A 19,084-nucleotide genomic window follows, 5' to 3' on the forward strand; every position below is an offset into this window, starting at 1 on the left:
CTAGGCAGGTGGGCTCTCTGAGCCTCAGTTTCCTCATCTTTAAACTGGGAGTCTTCATCATCTTACCTGCCTCCTAGCTCCTAGCGTGGTTGTGAAAAATAAATGAGCTACTGCATGTGAAGAAGAACTTTGGCATTTTGCATGGATAGTGTATGGACTCAGCAATTGATTAGTCTAGTGGGGTTGAGATGCACAAAAATGCAACCATTTCGGGGGCTAATGAGTACTCTGAAGATCCCACGTGATAGACTGAATTAGAACTTGATCCAGAGTTGCTAGTTGGGCAATTAGGGAAGGACTTGAGAAGAATTTATGCTGAGATCTGTGTGTCACACAGAATACATACTGTGTGACCCTGGGCAAGTCTCTTCCGTCAGTTTCATTTTCCGAACAACTGGAATGTCTTTCTGAAACAATTATGTGAAATTACACATAGCAAGTTAAACCAGTTCTTGGCACTTAGTACCCAGTAAAAGGTGGTTATTACGATCACCATTCTAACTAGAACCAGATGTGCTCTTCGGAAAGGCTGGGTTAGGGAGCTGGTGCTCGGAGGCCAGAGGCTTCACTGCCTGCTGATATATTTCAGCTGTGATGATGATTAGTTAATTAGCTTTGGGGTGGGACTTCAGGGACTGGTACCAGTAGTGGGAGTGACCACAGCCACCCCAGGACAGCAGAGTCCGTGTCTGGGCAGGGAGAGTCACTGCAGGCTATAGATAGTTGACTGGGGCCCGAGCCTGAGCTGGGCTGGGCCAGGTGGTATCATGTGACCAGAGCCCGCCGCCCCTGCCCCTCCTCCCAGGCCAAGGGGCGCAGACTCTTCAGAAGCTTCCTTTGAGCGGAGCCTCAAGATGATCGGACCTTCCGAAGGTTTCTTCTCTCTGTCCACTCCTTTCCATAAGGGCACCCTTCAGCCCCCTCCCGTGTTTCATCTGCAGGTCTGGGGGAACTTGGGGTGGGAAGGCTGGATAGAGAGAGGCTTCTGAGAGGTGGTGGCAGCGGTAGGAATCAGTGAAGAAGGTGAAGATGGTTAACACAGCATTTTTTTTTTTTTATTCTGTAAAAGAGTGTTCCTGCTGGGGGTGGGGGTGACGTTGGGATCAGTGAGGATGGGATGAAAAGACCAGGGTCCCCAAGCTCCTCCTCTGTGACTCCACCACACCCCCAGGCTGGATGACAGCTGAAAATACATCAGGCTTTTCTGACTCTGTCCCCAGGCTGTCCTGGGAGGGACGGGCACAGGTGGGTGATGTAATCTAGACTCCTACTGGCCTCTCTCCCTGCCCTTAAATGGTGTCTCTGCCTTCCACAGTGAGGGTCCTGGGCTGTAGCTCAGGCAGTGGTGGGGGCAGAATCCATGTCAGCTGGGGGCTTACCCCCGCCCCCACCCCCCATCCTCACTGGGGCAGATGCTGAAGTGGAGGGACTGGGAAGCGGGCCTGGAAGCAATGCCTCTTTCCTCACGGGACTGGGGGGGGTGCCACATGTGGGGCTTCTTCCGGGCCGGCTTGGTGGCAATTTCCCTTGTCTCTCTCTGGGTGCAGGAGAGGGGATTGTCAGGTTGCCAGTGTCCAATCCTAGGAGTGTCGCTTGCCTTGCTCTGTGACCTTAGGTTTCCCTGCAGTGGGCCTTGGTTTTCTCCAGTGTGTAGAATGATACCCTGCAGCCCAGCCATTGAGGGCCTGCCCTACTGGCCACGATGAGGAGGTAATTTGGACCGTCCTCCAAGTGGCTGAGAGCACAGGATTTAGAGTCCGATTGCTTAGCTTCAAATCCTGTTCTGTTCCTTGCTGGCTGTGATCTTGGTAAATAACCTTTCCACCATGTACCTTGGTTTTCTCATTTGTAAAATGAGACCAATTAGAGAAACTAACTCAGCATTAGAACAGTGCGTGGCATCTAGTAAGTGATCCGTTAATATTAATACTAACAGTGTTGGGCTTCCCTGGTGGCGCAGTGGTTAAGAATCCGCCTGCCAGTGCAGGGGACACGGGTTCGAGCCCTGGTCCGGGAAGATCCCACATGCCGCGGAGCAACTTAGCCCGTGTGCCACAACTACTGAGCCTGCACTCTAGAGCCCGTGAGCCACAACTACTGAGCTTGCGTGCTGCAACTACTGAAGCCCGCGTGCCTAGAGCCAGTGCTCCAAAACAAGAGAAGCCACCGCAATGAGAAGCCTGTGCACCACAACGAACAGCAGACCCCGCTCGACGCAACTAGAGAAAGCCCGTGCGCAGCAACGAAGATCCAGTGCAGCTAAAAATTAAAAAAAATAAATAAATTTATTAAAAAAAATATTAATACTAACAGTGTTAATATTAACAGTGTGTGGCATCTAGTAAGTGATCCGTTAATATTATGACCACGGCTTGTTGCTAGCATCTCTTCTGCTTTCATGAGAAGTCTCATCGGTTGAGATCTTACCTTTTCTTCCCTCTACCTCTAGATGTGAATTCCCTTTGTTCAGTTGAGGAAGGTGAGGGAGGCCCCAGGAAGGGTGGTAGGTAGTGTCTCCAAGGTTATACAACTGGTGAGTATTGGGGTCTGGACTAGGACCCAAGACTGATTTCAGGTGATCAGTTGCCTCCGGAGTCAAGGCAGGGCTGGGGCCTGGGTTCCCCTGGGATCCAGCAGTGCCTAGGATACTTGTTTCTCTGCCGGGGGGAAGGCTCCGGCTGAGGGTTGAGGCCACAGACTCAGGAACTAGCAACTGGAAAGCAAAGCTTCTTTTCTTCTCTAGTGTGAAATCCTAGAGGAGATGGGTGTGTGAACTCTCCATTCATTAAACAAACGTCAGCCGTGTTGCCAGGCCCTGAGCTAGACTCTGGGATCACTGCTATGAAAGCACCCTGGTACCTGCTCTTAAGGGCTGGGGTGGGCTGAATGGTAGATAAGTAACCAGGCACCTAACACAACGCAGTGAGAGTGCAGAGCCAGGGCACTTGGCCTAGGATCTGGTTGGACTCCTCCAAGGAGGTCGACCTAATGGCCAGGTATATGGCAGCAGGTGGGTATGAACTCCAGTAATGCAGCCCCTAAGCCCCTACAAATTACCTTGTTTCCCAAGGTAGAAGTTCTTTGCGATCAGGGTAAATTCTGTCTTTTTAGATACTTTGCTCATCTCTAGGAGATGATGCCAGCCTCACAATAAATATTTGGCCTTCGCCTCTTCTCCTGGCACTAAGGCCTGAAACCTAGTAGTTCCCTCTGGCCAGCCCCATCCTGCAGGCCTTCTCCCATCTTACCCGGCCCCATCTCACTTCACCTGCACTCATCCCTGTTTCATTTCCAGCTTTTCCTTTCCTCTTACCAGTTCTTTTTACCACAACCCGATGAGGTTGACTCACCCACGTGCCTTCTCCCCCTAAACCTCCCCTAGTTTCCCGCTTCTTAGACCTCGTAGATCTGGCCCTTCTAGGTAGCTTTTTTTCCAAAAGATCAGCAGCTTTAGGATCTTTCTGGAACAAGCAATATAGAAAATATAGTTGACCTTTGAACAACACAGGTTTGAACTGTGTGGGTCCACTTATATGTGTTTTTTTTCAATAGTAAAAGCAGCCCCACATGATGTGCGATTGGATTTTTCGACTATGTCGGGGGTGGGTGCCCCTAACCCCTGTGTTGTCACGTTCCCCTGGTCAGCTTGGGATTGTGGGGGAGTAGGGAATCAGTGGGCTCTTTCGGTGGCAGTAGGGCACTCCCATTAATTGGAGACTGAAGTTTTAGTACTTTACCATGTCCCTTTGTGATCTTGGTGAACAGAATGTCAGGCAGGGTGATTACAGGATCTGATTCCTCCCAATTTTGAAGGAGTTTTTATTAGAGGAAATAGACAGTGACCTGAAAAACTTTGCCTTAAACCTTTTCCAGTAGTTTTCAGGAACACCTTGCCCTCTGACTGACCCCCCTTTCCAACTTTGTGTTGATGAAGTTGACGTTGCAGGCCTTTTGGCGTGCTGTTGTACTGGTAGCATGCAGGCGGTGCTGTTGGAGTGTGGAGGCTGGGTCCCTGGAGAAGTGACTGCTGCCACAGCTCGTGTGTAGCCGAGGGAGGTGATCTTCTCGTGGCTGCCCCTGCTGGTCCTAGTCAGGGAACTAGGTGGTATTAGCCTTCTCTGGGCCAAACCAGAATTAGCAAGAAAATCAGTGTGGACTAAGTAGTTCCCTGGGCCTCAGGGCTTCATCCTCTTGGGACTGAGAGGGGTTTTCTGGTTCTCCACTGCCCAGCACTGGGAATGGGGGATGCTGTGGGTTGGGTTACAGAGCCCCAGCTCTCCTGTGGCATGTGGGGTGTCTTGAGGGGGCAGTGGCTCCGGTATGGGGTGGAAGCCAAGAATGCAGTGGCCTCACAGTTAGGAGTCAGGCAAGGACTCTCTCTACTCGTTAAGGGAACACGCGTCTGATCAAGGCGTAGAACATTCCTTTTGAGACCAGACGGACAAATTTCTCTGCTCAGGGACTGGGGGCAGCTCCTGACCCCTGGCATGGCTGGCCAACAATGGAGGCAAAGTGACGGGTGAGCAGTGGGTGAGCAGAGCCCCAGGGTATGTATCTTTTCCCGTGGATCTCTGGGGGAGGAAGGGTTCAGAAACTCTTGGTCTTCAGAACCAAGTTGGAAAAATAAGTGTAGGTGTAGGAAGGATCAGACCTATTAGAGCCACTGCCTTAAAAAAATTTTTTTTTCTTTTTAAAAAGCCCCTGGACTTCTCTGGCAGTCCAGTGGTTAAAACTCCGCACTTCCACTATAGGCGGCGTGGGTTTGATCCCTGGCTGGGGAACTAAGATCCTGCATGCTATGCAGTGCAGCCAAAGAAAATTAAAAAATAAAAAATAAAAATCCCCGTCTGCCCTTGTTGAAACTACTGGAGAACCCCAAACAAAATTAAATCACTGTAAACATACTACTTAACTCCTGGTAATACTCGGTTATATCTCCTTCTAGAGTTTCTACTGTGTGTATGTGTACGTATACGTTTTTTACTTACTTTACAAAAATAGGGTTATAACTTTTCTCATTTATTGTGTTTATCTTTTCATATCAGTAGAGATCATTATCTTTTTATGACCATTCTAAAAGTTGTTGAACTTTTATTTAGCCAGTTCCCTGCTATTGGACATGTATTGTTTTCAGTTTTTTTGAAATTATGAATAGCCCTTTCAACATCTTTGCACATAACCCTAAACACTTGTCTAATTTGTATCTTTAGGATAAATCCCTAAAGGTGGAACCATTGAGTCAAATGGGGGTCTCACTTTTTCTTTAGAAACTTGGAAGGCAGGCACATCTTCTCTGAATGGCTCAGTCTTCTGTTGACCACAGGTCACTGAGGACAGGGCTGGCCCTGACATGTGGGGCTTAGAAGAGGTCCTTGGATTGCCCACTTAGGGTTTGTATCTTGCCTTCCTAAGTCTGCTCACACACAGACTTCTAGAATGTTAGAGCCAGAGAGGGTCTTTCAGATCCCTTTATGGAATCTGGGGCAATTCAGGAGCCCTGAATTACAGAGCAAACCCTGGCATGGACTCAGGTCCCTTTTTCACAAGAGGGTATAGAGCTGTGAGAGTCCTCCGAGTTGAGTTCTTGGGGTTTCGGCTGCTTGCTCCTTCCATGATCGCACTTCCCATGATTTCTTCAGAAAGAGGTGTTTGAGCATGTGTCCTTCCCATCCCCACCACGTCTTCCTCCTTTGGGAAGCTGCAGGTTGCTTGGTGGAGTTGGGTAGTGATGAGGTTGAGGAGCTGGCCGTGGGCCCCTCCCATGGGCTCTGCATAACTATCTCTCCCTTCTTGTTCCTACAGAACATGCTGCTCCGGCCAAGGTGGTGAGGGCAGCAGTTCCTAAACAGCGCAAAGGTAGCAAGGTAAGAAATAGGAGTTGCCAACCCAAGCAGGGACTTCCTGGAGGTGGTAGCCTCTTTTCTGTTGTAGTGAGTGCTTCTGGGCTGCAAGGTACTTCTGGGTTCTCTCTGAATAGCAGGGGCACTTTTTCTGGGTCTCTACATTGTGGATGGTCCTCGTGGACAAACTGATTTTGGCCTCTGATCTCTCGGTGGAGCTGTATTTTGGATGAGGGCCTGAATGGTGGAGGCAGGGTTACCCTGGAGCCCTCATAGAATATGCCTTGCAGGTTGGTGACTTTGGAGATGCAATCAACTGGCCAACACCTGGAGAGATAGCCCACAAGAGTGTGCAGGTGAGTCTGTGGGGAGGGATGGGCAGGTTTGAATTCTGTCTACATGTTCACATTTGGCCTCAAGCTTTCAGAGCCTCAGGTGTTACCTTTCTGTTTTTTTAAGAGGCGTGGTTGGTACAATATGGGCAACATTGAAATAGCTAAGAATCATTCTTTGCACCCTAGCTGTGTGTCAGGGACTGCCAAGTGCTGTTTTTTCATCATTTCATCTAACCCTCAGTGACTCCTAGATAGGTCCTTCAGTAATTCCCATTTTACAGATGAGGCCACTGAGGCTGGGGAAGGTTAATTATTGGCCCTTGATGGCCAAGTGGGGATTGGAAGTCAGGTGTGTTGTATTGTTCCAAAGCCTGTGTTCTCCATCGCTGCACTTGGATTGCCTGTCAAGTGGTCATTAGGCCAGGTACCCGCCTCCAGACCACAGGTCACGGGGAAGCTTATATAACTTTCCTGAGCCCTAGCAGAAGATGGACTCCTGGTCAGTCCTCTCCTTCCCAGCACTTTCATTCTGGGCTGACAGCTAGGTCCCTCACCAGCTCTGGCCACTGGCCTTCAGTTCACAGACAGGGTTGGTGTGGACAGACCAGGGGCCAGCATCTCCTCTGTCCCACAGGTGACCTGAACTATGTGGTCCTGTTGTAGGGAGTAAAACAATTGTTTGTTGCAGGCTGCAGCCCCGGCCCTGGGGGTTGTCTCTGTCATTTAGACTTAAGGAAGCTGGAGAGACAGGTTGTCCTCTACCTCCTGCCTGTTTGACTACTCTTCCCAGCAAAAGCATCTCAGGCATGAAAGTAGGACCTTAGAATACATCCAGCCCAACCTGCCGTCACATGCTCCAGCTCCTCAACCCCGTCCTTCCAGTGACGGGGAGCTCCCTTCTTTCCCATCCCAAGAGGCTCTCAGACTCACATCACCTCCCTGTTCCTCTGCTTCCCGCTGCAGCCACAGTCCCACAAGTCTCAGCCTGCCCGCAAGCTGCCACCCAAAAAGGACATGAAGGAACAGGAGAAAGGAGAGGGGAGTGATAGTAAGGAGAGCCCGAAAACCAAATCAGATGAATCGGGGGAGGAGAAGAATGGGGACGAGGACTACCAGCGAGGCGGGCAGAAGAAGAAAGGTGAGTGACTTGGAGCAGGACTCGGGAGAAGGTGGTAGGGCAGAACCAGGAAATGTCAGAACGCCAGGGCTGCTGGAGCAATCTCAGGAGCCCCCCGCAAGAAGTCCTTGGGAGGCTGATGGGTGTAGGCCACTGGGTCAGCAAGCTTCACTCCAACTATCTGTCCATCAGTTCCTTTTCTTTAACAAGCATTTGGTAAGCCCTGTCCTCAGCCCTGGGGCTCTAGCAGTGCAGAAGACGGGGGCGGGGGTCTCTGCCTCAGAGTGTTCTTTGTGTGTCTTGATGTATTGCTGTCCCATGTTAGATTTCATTTAAAGACAGGAGTTGCCATTGCTCTGGCTGAAATGGCTAGAGTACAGGTTTGGCTGCTCTCATACATATCCAAAGGAACAGTGGTTTAACCAGGATGGAAGGTAATTTCTCTCACCTGAGAGCTGGGTGGAAGTAGGCCAGGTGCAGCTCTTTGATTCCTTTGTCTTGCTGTGTGTTGGCTCTTCTCATTCCAGGTGACTCACTCCACCTAGCAGGATGGGGAAAGGGGGGAGTAGCTCCCTGCCTTTTAGGGACTCACCCTGGAATTGACTGCTTCCACTCAGCTCCCCTGGGCAGAATTTTGGCACGTGTCTAAGGGAGGCTGAAGGTGCAGTCTTGATTCTGGGCTGCCATGTGTCTGGTTCCAGAGGGGGTTCTCTTGACGGTGGAGAAATTGATATTGGGAGTCAACCAAGAGTGTCCATCACAGTGAAGTCCACCACCTTCTTATTTTAGAGATGAAAATGAGGTCCAGTGAGGGAAAGGAGTTTGCCCAAAGTCACCAGATGGTGATTCAGGCCTGAAACCCCAGACAGGGACAGAAGTGTTGGGGGTAGGGATGGCCAGGAGGGACCTCTCCTTCAAGCCTTTCTTGTACCCATGCTGTCCTCCAGGGAACAAACACAAGTGGGTTCCGTTGCAAATAGACATGAAGCCTGAAGTGCCCAGAGAGAAACTGGCCTCTCGCCCTACTCGCCCGCCGGAGCCACGACACACACCTGCCAACCGCGGGGAGATCAAAGGTATGCGCCTCCCACTATGGAGGGCCTGGGCATGGGGCTCCTCCTCAGGCCTGACCCGGTGCCCTCTCTCCCCATAGGGTCTGAGCCTGCCACCTACGTGCCCGTGCCCGTGGCCCCCCCCACCCCAGCCTGGCAAGCAGAGACCAAATCGGAGCCTGCCTGGCACGACCAGGATGAGACATCGAGTGTGAAGAGTGATGGGGCTGGTGGGGCGCGGGCTTCCTTCCGTGGCCGTGGACGGGGGCGTGGTCGCGGCCGGGGACGCGGCCGGGGTGGCACTCGAAGTACGTGAGGCCCCTTTGGGCTCCGGGATGTCCGAGGGAGTGCGGTGGGGGGCGGGCAGGGATCTCCTCTCCCTCATGACGCCCGTTTCCCCCTTAGCCCATTTTGACTACCAGTTTGGCTACCGAAAGTTTGATGGTGCAGAGGGGCCGCGCACCCCCAAGTACATGAACAACATCACCTACTACTTTGACAATGTCAGCAGTACTGAGCTTTACAGCGTGGACCAGGAGCTGCTTAAAGACTACATCAAGCGCCAGATGTAAGTGGACAGGCGCCTTCCTCCTGGAGACATGGGTAGGATTGGGGGCTGCCCGAGGATGGTAGCCTGGTAGAGTAGGGCTGTGCAGGCCCTTCTGGTGCTAGCAGCAGTTGCTGCCTCTGGCTGGAGCTGAAAAAGGTAACTTGAGAGAACTATACTACTATTTAAAAAATTAATTAGTTAATTTTTTTAAAAGGAGAGAAAATGTCTAGATTCTACTCCGCTTTATCCCTTTATTTGTAATGGCAGCATTGTCAGAATGCTAGCATTATTGGTGAGGCTCAGTGCTCAGTGCTTTATAGGCATTCTCTTATTTAGTCCTATAGTTGTCTATTTAATTTTTATGAGCTGGGTTTTATCCCCTTTTTATTGATGAGCATACAGGCCCAGTAACTTGCCTAACTGGTAAGTGACAAGGCACAGATTTGAGTCCATTTCTGTCTGATTTGCAAAACCTTAGCTCCTAGCCTCTCTAATATGTTGTTTCTCAGTCCAGTGGGGGAGCCATACAAGGAAACAGATCATTGCAGAAGAGTGTGATAAGTGGCTTAGGAGCAGAAGAGAAAGTGACCAACAGTATTGGGACTGGGTTTTACAGGAGGATGAGGAGCTTGTCAGGCATACAAAGAGGCTGAAGGGCAGAGAGCAGTTTGACCCAAGGTTAGGGAGCCATGAAAGGGTAACATCATCTCTTTTCAGCCTTTAGGACTGTAAGTACAGTAGGGACGGGGTTGGTCAGAGGCTGTGTGAGCTTCCTGGAGTGTACAGAACAAGGAAGGCATGTTCACAAATGATGAAGCAATCACACTTCTTCTCCCCTCCACCCAGTGAATACTACTTCAGCGTGGACAATTTAGAGCGAGACTTCTTCCTGCGACGGAAAATGGATGCTGACGGTTTCCTTCCCATCACACTTATTGCGTCCTTCCACCGAGTACAGGCCCTTACCACTGACATTTCACTCATTTTTGCGGTATGTCTCCCTCCCTGGGGCTGGGGTGCAGAGGAAAGAAACATCCTTACTTAAGGAGCTGGAATTTGGGCCAAGGCAGAAAACCCTGGAAGAGTCCCCATCTCATTACTTATGCTAAGATTCTAAGGCTCGGCCAGCCTCTCTGTCCCTCCCCCTTCCCCTTCTCTCTCTCTCTCTCTCTTTCTCTCTTTCTCTCTTTCTCTCTTTCTTCTCCCCCCACCCATCCCTTTATTATGGAAAATTTACAAAAGTAGACACAATGGTATAATGAGCCCATCACCCAGCCTCAGCATCTATCAGCTCATGACCAGTCTTATTCCATCTGTCTCCTCATGTTTCCTTTCCCAAATTACTTTGAAGGAAATCTCCGGTAATCTGACATTTCATCCATGTTTCAGTATCTGTCTCTAAAAGATAAAGGCCTGTTTAAAAAAAAAAATCAGTATATCATTATTGCATGTAAAAATATTAACAGTTCTTTAATATCACCAAATATCTGGTCAGTTGCAAATTCACCCCACTTGTCAAAAATGTTTTGTTTTGGTAGTTTATGAGAATCAGGATCCAGATAAGACCAATATATTGTCTTATTAAGTCTCCTCCTCTCCCTCTCTTTTTCCTTGCAGTTTATTTTTTGAATATGCTAGATTGTATATCTTGTAGAATTTTCCATAGGACAGAGTGGTATCATTTCACATGTTCTTCTGTACTCGAAACTTTTTTGTAAATTGGTTATTGAGTGGCCTGATGAGATTCAGGTTTTGGTTGTTTTTTTTTTTTTCCCCCTCCTCGTCAAGAATACTTTATAGATAGTGATGTATTCTCTCAGATGGCACTTAATGGTTCACTTGGTTCTCTTTTTTGCCATATAAGCTGCAAATCACTGCCTGTTACTTCATTAGGGACTACAAAATGTTTATATTCTATCAATCTGTCTTTATTTGTTAGCTGGAATACCTCTTTAAGGAGGTACTTTGCATTATCAAGTATTTGGTTACCAAGAAGTATGTACTTTGTACAGGAAGGGCAGGTAAGTGCTTGATCTTTTCCTTTGTTAACCAGTTTTCAGAATTACGAGCTGATCCCTAATAACCTTCAAAGGTGAACAGTGAGTTTCGAGTTTGTTTTTCTTGTATTAGTATCATTTAATATCATTACAAACTTGTAGATTCAAACATTTTGTTTATTTCAACTTATTGTAGTTATTATGCTGAATCAAATTGTTGCATCTTTGGCCAGTGGGACCCTCGTTCATCTTGTACATTTCCTGTCCCAGATCTGAAATTGGCCGTTTTTTTTAAGGAACTCTAGGTCCTCTATTTTGGGGAAGTGGTATTTTTGGTATTTAGATACCACAGTTTGAGTTGTAGCGGTGTTCATTGCTACTTGATTGGTTGTTGTTTCTAGAGGTTTTTGTTTGTTTTAATAAAATACATCATGAGGTTATACTGATATTTTCTATTAAAATTTCTATAGGGTCTGTACATAACCCCAAGTATCTTATTTGTAACTACTACTTTCTCCCATGCCAAAAATCCTAATTCCTAACAACATCAACATAACTATTCATTTGTTTTACTCTACAGTTTATGTACATTATACTTATAGTACCTCTCCTACTCCTAAAAAGTTTTTTTTCCTATTTATACAGTCAGTGACTATTTTCAACTTGAAATAATTTTTGTGTGGTTGTTTCTTTAACTTAATATATATTAGTTTCATTAGTTTCACTTTGCTTTCTTACCCCTAATTTCTTATTTGTTTTACGTTTATAGAAAACATTTATGTGGTTCTAAAGTCAGATGGTATGTTCATAGGAGCCCAACTTAAAATTTTCTTACTTACACCTTTTTCCCTTTCTTTTACTATAAGCAACCTTTTTTGAATCTTTCCATTAAAAAAATTAAGTAATGCCTCTGTGTGTATTATATACTTCCCCGTTCTTAGATGAACGGTAACATAAAGCACATGTATTTCTTCACGTTTTTTTTGCTTTCACTTAATATATCTGGGAGCTGACCGTGTAGTAGTAGTAGTAGTAGAAGAAAGGTACTACTCATTCTTATTTACAGGTATATATATATATATATATATATATATATATATAATCTTTTCATGTTTTAGCCAGTGTCTTTGGTGTAGATTTCTAGAAGTGGGATGGTTGAACTGAAAGGCAAATGCATATGTAATTTTGCTAGCTGTTACCTGATTCCCTTTCTAGTGGGTGTGCCTTTTGCATTCTCACCAGCAGTATATGAGAGTGCCTCTTCCCCAGCCTCACCAACAGAGTATGTTGTCACATGTTGAAATGTTTTCCTCTTCCATTTAAAAGATTTTTTTTTTTTAATTTTAATTTTTTAAAAAATAAATTTATTCATTTCATTTTATTTATTTTTGGCTGCATTGGGTCTTTGTTGCTGTCGCGGCTTTCTCTAGTCGCGGTGAGTGGGGGCTACTCTTAGTTGCGGTGCGCGGGCTTCTCGTTGCGGTGGCTTCTCCTGTTGTAGAGCATGGGCTCCAGGCGCACAGGCTTCAGTAGTGGCTCGCGGGCTCTAGAGCGCAGGCTGAGTCGTTGTGGCGCACGGGCTTAGCTGCTCCACAGCATGTGGGATCTTCCCGAACCAGGGCTCGAACCTGTGTCCCCTGCATTGGCAGGCAGATTCTTAACCACTGCACCACCAGGGAAGCCCCTAAAAGATTTTTAGAAGAAAACTCTTCTCCCCCCTCCTTTTTTCACCCTTTTTCCCAGAGATAAACACCTGTAGCACTTTACCTGTGAATCCTAGAAAAATTTGTGTGCATTAGTATGTTTTTTCTTAAAAATTCAAACACCAATGGGATCTTTTTTTTTTTTTTTTTCCAGTCTTTATTGAATTTGTTACAGTACTGCTTCTGTTTTATGTTTTGGTTTTTTGTTCTCAAGGCATGTGGGATCTTAGCTCCCCCACCAGGGATCGAACCCTCACCCCCTGCATTGGAAGGCGAAGTCTTTTTTTCATTTTACTTACTTAATTAATTTATTTGGTGGCGCTGGGTCTTAGTTGCGGCAGGCAGGCTCCTTAGTTGAGGCAGACGGGCTCCTTGGTTGCGGCATGTGAACTCTTTAAGTTGCGACATGCATGTGGGATCTAGTTCCCCGACGAGGGATCGAACCTGGGCCCCCTGCAGTGGGAGCGTGGAGTCTTACCACAGCGCCACCAGGGAAGTTCCTGGAAGGCGAAGTCTTAACCACTGGACCGCCAGGGAAGTCCCCCAATGGGATCTTAAACTTACTGACCTACACCTGCTTTTTTGTGACTCTTACCACCTCAGCACATTTGAAGCTGATTTTTAAGCCTGAATGGTGTTCCATTGAATGGATGTGCCATAATTGGTTTAAATTGCTTATGTGGTGGCAAGCATAGTTTCCAGTTTTTTCCTTTTACAGACAGTGTTGCTGTGAACAGCCTTGTATCCAGATCTTACACATGTTGTCACCTGTTTGTGCAAATATTTCTCTGGGGCTGATTCCTGGAAGTAGAATGGCAGGGTCAAAGGGCAGGTGTGTTTTTCATGTTGGTACCCTCCTACAAGTTTGAACATCTCACTCGTCCGCTGGTCGTGGAAGATGGTACCAGTTTTCTTATACTCCTGCCAGCACTAAACTTATCCCTGAGCTCATGGGGCTCAGTCATCCACCAGCTTCCAGGATCTCAGTCTGTCCATGTCTTTCCTCTGCATCTTCTCCCTCTTTCTCCCCTGCAGGCCCTAAAGGACAGCAAGGTGGTGGAGATCGTTGATGAAAAAGTCCGCCGGAGGGAGGAGCCAGAGAAATGGCCTCTTCCTGGTCCCCCAATAGTGGATTATTCCCAGACTGATTTCTCCCAGCTTCTCAACTGCCCAGAGTTTGTCCCCCGCCAGCACTATCAGAAGGAGACAGGTAGGTACCCTGCTGGCATGTGGATGCCTCCCTGTTGCCCTTGTCCTCTGGCCATCAGGAGGAGGGCTGGAGGGATGAGGATCTCCCCTTTCCACCCTTTAGAGTCGGCGCCTGGCTCTCCCCGTGCTGTCACCCCAGTGCCAACTAAAACAGAGGAGGTCAGCAACCTAAAGACCCTGCCCAAGGGCCTGTCTGCCAGCCTCCCTGACCTGGATTCTGAGAACTGGATTGAAGTGAAGAAAAGGCCTCGGCCCTCCCCAGCACGACCCAAGGTGGGTGAGGCCTGCCACCCACCCTAGGTTCTAGGGGCCTGGCCTGGAGTGTGGGGAGGGGTGTTGCAAAGGCGCAGAGCTCTGGGCTTGTAGGGGCTGGCAGGCAAGCTGGGTGGCTCAGGGTTGTAATGCGAGCTGGAGGTCACCAGTGACTGCAGGAAGGCTGTTATGGCCTGTGTCCATTTCCAGTGGCGATCACCCCTCAGGGCAACCTTAGCTCCGTGAGATCCTGAATGGCATTTTTCACAGGAGGAGATCATGCAGCCTCTGGCAGCAGTGTCTCATTAAGTATTAAGTGTTTCTTAATACTTGCCTGTTCTTTTTGTTTTTGGCCACTCCATGTGGCATGCGGGATCTTAGTTCCCCGACCAGGGATTGAACACATGCTCCCTGCAGTGGCAAAGCGGAGTCTTAACCACTGGGCTGCCAGGGAAGTCCCTTGGCTGTTCTTTTGGCCCCATCTAAATCCCTGGGGCTGCATTTTCAGTGCCTTCCCCCTGAATCTGTCCTCACTGTCCCATATATAAGCCCCTCAGACCTTCTGAAGAGGGAGGGAGAGGGAGCAGACACACGGTCTGGATAGAGTCTAGACTACAACACAGGTCTCCTGTCATTGCTGGCTGGTGACCTTGGGAAGCTGCTTTAATATCTCAAGGCTTCATTTTCTCCGTCTTCGGATGGAAGTAAGGAGGGATTAGACTGCTCTAGAAATAGTAAAGCAGTATACGAATAGCTCACATTTAGTCCCTGTTAGAGAAGTGTTTCAACCTCAAACTAAAATTACTGCCCTTTCCCAGGAGCAGACTTTTGCTCCATTCACCTGCCCATTGCCATCCCTTTTTTGGAGACCTTCTTGGTCTGGGGCTTGTGAGGAGGCCTCAGAGGTGACCTTGGACTTTGGGTTTATGGAATTCTGTGCTCCCTTTTCCATTTTGACCACCTCCCTCAACTCCTTCGTCCTCCCTTCCTGTTTATATCCCAGCTTCCCAGTCTGTTCTGGCTGCGGTCTTCCAGAAAGTGTCAGAGGTTAGGCTGGAGTCATGAGGAGAGGGTAGTAAGTGCACAAGGACCTGACAGAGTTCAGTTCAGTCCTGCAGACTGCAAAGGCTTTGGAAAGGTGGAGCCACGCTTAGCCCGCATTCCAGAATTAGAGCCCCTACTCCCACCTGACCTATCGTGAACCTTCCAAAAAAGAATAGGGTTAGAGTTTATACAGAAAGCTCTTTGCACAACAGGGAATTGACGTTTAGATATATACTGTGGGGTAGACAAATGCTTTACCTCCAAAATTTCAGGTAAATTCAGCCTATCAACACTCTGAAATACTTTGTTTTGGCTGAAAGCAGTCTTGTTTTCTCTTGCCTTTGGGACATGCTGTGTTTTTGTTTGTTTTGTTTTTTGCCTCTCACCATCTTTGTCCCTGCCTTCATCTGGCTTACTTACGCGCGTCCTTTCATAGTCACTTCTTCTGGGAAGCCTTCCCTGACTGTCCCCACTCCCACCCCCAACTGGTTAAGTGCTACTCCCTATGTACTCCCACAAGACCTATTTATAGTCCTTACCGTAACACACTGCAGTTGGTTGGTTGGTTGACTTTTTCTCCCACTAAACTGAGAACTCCGTAAATTCAAGGACCTGGTCTTGTTCATTATTCTGCTTTCAGGGTCTTCGTACAGGGCCTGGTACCAGTGGGTACTTGCCCATTTATCAAGTAGTTGAACATGTGCTGTTGCTAGATCCCAGTCTAAGTACTGGGGATATAATGGAAGGCAAGGCAGCTGTTGTTCTTGCCTGATGAAGCTTCCAGTTTATTGGGAGGTGTTGGGGATGGACAAATGGATGAATCAGCCTATTGAACTTGTACCCTCTCTCAGGCCAGGTGCTGTGGAGGATACATATTTAGGTAAATGAGAGTGCAGTTCCTACATGCAGGGAACTTGTTATCTCAGTGTTTGTGAATGACTGTGATGTGAGCTGTGAGCGGAGAAACCTGGACTCGTATGGGACATGCTTTTTCCATGAGGCTGACTCTGAGGCTGACAGCTGTGACTTGCTGGCATTATCAGGGCCGCAGTTGTAACAGTCCCATGTGGAGGGGTCAGGGCTTCTCCCAGGGGACAGCGACAGAGCCTGGTATAAGGTGATTCCCTGGTGATTCCCTTTCTCCTCGGTCTGCCCCCATGTTAGAAGTCAGAGGAGCCCAGGTTCCTCCACCCGACCACTCTGCCTCAGCAGCTGCCCTCTCAGCAGCTGACGTCCAAGGATCAAGACGAGCAAGAGGAACTGGATTTCCTGTTTGACGAGGAAATGGAGCAGATGGATGGGCGGAAGAACACCTTTACCGCCTGGTCTGATGAGGACTCTGACTACGAGATTGATGACCGGGATGTCAACAAGATCCTCATTGTCACCCAGACACCACCTTACATGCGCCGGCACCCGGGGGGGGACCGCACAGGCAACCACACCTCGCGTGCCAAGATGAGCGCTGAGCTGGCCAAGGTCATTAACGACGGGCTTTTCTACTACGAGCAGGACCTGTGGACTGAGAAGTTTGAACCCGAGTATTCCCAGATCAAGGTGAGTCTTGGGCGTAGCAGTGGTGGCGGGGCCTGGGGTGCCTGTAGCGTGTGGAAGAGGAAGGCTGACGAGCCCTGTGACCTTGGGCACAGAGCCTCAGCATCCTCATCTAACAGAAGGGGGTGCTGCTCGACGTGAACACTGTAGACTGTGCCAGTGTAAGAGGTGGTTATTCTGCTTCTTGAGCATCCATGGTTAATGTCTTAAGTTGGCTAGACACTTGTGTGAGGAATGGAATAAGGATTGGATTGTCATTTCTGTTCTTAAATATTTAGGCATATAAAAAAGTTTAAAAGCCTTTTGAGGAACTTGCTTTGAGTGTGAAATATGGAGGAAAGGTAGGTCTTTTAAAAAATCACTGCTACCTGGAAACAATCAAAACTGGTGTAGTAGCTGTTTACAGAGTGGGTATGTGTGGTGGTCGGTTGGCCTTTGGTGAGCCTCTGTTGTGAGTAGTAGTGTGTTTGGTGGAGTTAAGGAGAGAATTGCAGGAAGAGAATCGGGGTGGGGGAGTCTACAGCACGTTCCTGGGGAGCCGGAGTCCTGACCTCAGTGCTGCTGCAGAGAGGGCTGGGCAAGTACTCCCCCATTCTGGGTTAGCACACTCATGCCTGGGTACCTGGGGTTGAGGCATAGTGATGGGGCAGCTGAGAGCCTGGGGACCAGAATTCCATGTATGTGGTCGCGGGAGCTGCCCTCTTCAGCTTCCTGCATGTCTTGATCCCTAAACAGGCTAGGGCAGTCTTCTTACCAGCATCTCCCCCTACCTCCCCGACCCCCACCCCCCATCTCATATCCTCTGCAGCAAGAAGTCGAGAACTTCAAGAAAGTCAACATGATCAGTCGGGAGCAGTTTGACACACTAACCCCTGAGCCCCCTGTGGATCCCAACCAAGAGGTCCCTCCTGGACCACCTCGCTTCCAGCAAGGTGAGAGGTGACACCTGCGACCCTGGCCTGGGTGGGAGGGTCTGGAGCCGTCCGACGGGGCCCTACAGGGACAGGCATTCACCGGCCTACCTCTGCTTACCGTCCCCGCTCTGCCTCTGCAGTTCCCACTGACGCCCTGGCCAACAAGCTGTTCGGTGCCCCCGAGCCCTCCACCATTGCCCGCTCTCTACCAACCACTGTCCCAGAGTCGCCAAACTATCGCAACGCCAGGACCCCTCGCACTCCCCGGACACCGCAGCTCAAAGACTCAAGCCAGACGTCACGGTTTTATCCAGTGGTGAAGGAAGGTCGGACGCTAGATGCTAAGGTGAGGCGTTCCTGCTGAGCTGCTAAGAGTCTTGGGCTCACTGCACTGCATTCCAGGGCTCTGCTTCTCTCTCTTGCCTTGAGCCAAGCAAGTGCCACGTCCCCCACCTGCTCCGTATTCTTAGGCTGGTGGGCTCACCAGGATTGAGTGACACATCTGCAAGATGGACTGGGCGTGGGAGTGGTGGCCGCATGTAGCCATGGTAAGGCCTAAGGAGGACTGACCAGGTGTGGGTCCTTGAGCAGATCATGTCACCAGCAAGCCTCGATCTCCTCACCTGTGACGTAGGTGTGTCAGCTCCTAGCTTACAGCTGTGGACATCGTGTGAAAATAGACATGAAAATGCTTTATAAATTGTGAGATAACTCACACCTAGGAGGGAATCTTAGTCCTGCAAATGCTTGATGCTCCTCAGAGTTGGATGAGTACAATTAGTAACAAGTCCCGGACTGACCTTTGCAGATGCCTCGGAAAAGGAAGACCAGACACAGCTCGAACCCACCCTTGGAGAGTCACGTGGGCTGGGTGATGGATTCCCGCGAGCACAGGCCCCGGACTGCTTCCATCAGGTATGGGACAGTGGGGAGGGGAGGTCAGGCTGACTGCAGGGCAGGCAGCAGAGCCATGACATTGATGGGACCAAGAAGAGAGAACCTCTTTGGTCTGCAAATTAAAGAAAATTTAAGGGAGGGGCCCTCATCCAAACCCAAAAAAACAGGAGTAGTCTAGAGAGCTTAATCCAGATCCCAGGAAGAGGAAGGCTGCCTTCTGAGGTGTGGCGGCCACGTGGCATTCTCTCAAGAGGATAGCTCAGTTGATTTCAAAAGTGGGTGTCTGCTGCCTCCCTCAAGATAGCTAGGGAGTTGAATAAAGATACAGATTCCTGGACCCCACCCTAGATCTCCTGACTGAGCTTCAGGGAGTGGGGCCCAGATTCCTTTTTTCTTTTCCTCAGGAAAACTACCCCAGTGTTCTCAGTTCCAAAGCAAGATTTGGGAGCCACTGACCTATGCGGTCTATTCCCTGCAAAGATAGGCATGGTTTTAAGAAAAATATGTTTGGGTTAACCCATTACAGCTCATTAAGGAAAGTTAAATGTTAACACGGGATAAGTAAATGGCTAAAAGCTCAGCTTTGGGCATTGTACAGACCTGGGAAGTTAAATATTAGC

The 19,084-nt window shown here is 48.9% G+C and overlaps 1 protein-coding gene across 1 annotated transcript in view; it reads left to right on the forward strand.

Annotated features, from left to right (window-relative positions):
- LARP1 (La ribonucleoprotein 1, translational regulator) overlaps positions 1-19,084 on the forward strand; it is a 55,183-nt gene that overhangs the window by 27,569 nt on the left and 8,530 nt on the right. Inside the window, exons 2-14 of the mRNA XM_036849139.1 lie at positions 5,803-5,864; positions 6,131-6,196; positions 7,139-7,313; positions 8,240-8,368; positions 8,446-8,652; positions 8,750-8,912; positions 9,741-9,885; positions 13,630-13,804; positions 13,907-14,076; positions 16,264-16,656; positions 17,462-17,585; positions 17,708-17,913; positions 18,376-18,482. Coding sequence (XP_036705034.1) covers positions 7,190-7,313; positions 8,240-8,368; positions 8,446-8,652; positions 8,750-8,912; positions 9,741-9,885; positions 13,630-13,804; positions 13,907-14,076; positions 16,264-16,656; positions 17,462-17,585; positions 17,708-17,913; positions 18,376-18,482 — 1,943 coding nt within the window. The 5' untranslated portion in view covers positions 5,803-5,864; positions 6,131-6,196; positions 7,139-7,189. The remainder of the gene's footprint in view (positions 1-5,802; positions 5,865-6,130; positions 6,197-7,138; positions 7,314-8,239; positions 8,369-8,445; positions 8,653-8,749; positions 8,913-9,740; positions 9,886-13,629; positions 13,805-13,906; positions 14,077-16,263; positions 16,657-17,461; positions 17,586-17,707; positions 17,914-18,375; positions 18,483-19,084) is intronic.

Source organism: Balaenoptera musculus, chromosome 3 (genome assembly GCF_009873245.2).
Source record: "Balaenoptera musculus isolate JJ_BM4_2016_0621 chromosome 3, mBalMus1.pri.v3, whole genome shotgun sequence".
Taxonomy (NCBI): domain Eukaryota; kingdom Metazoa; phylum Chordata; class Mammalia; order Artiodactyla; family Balaenopteridae; genus Balaenoptera; species Balaenoptera musculus.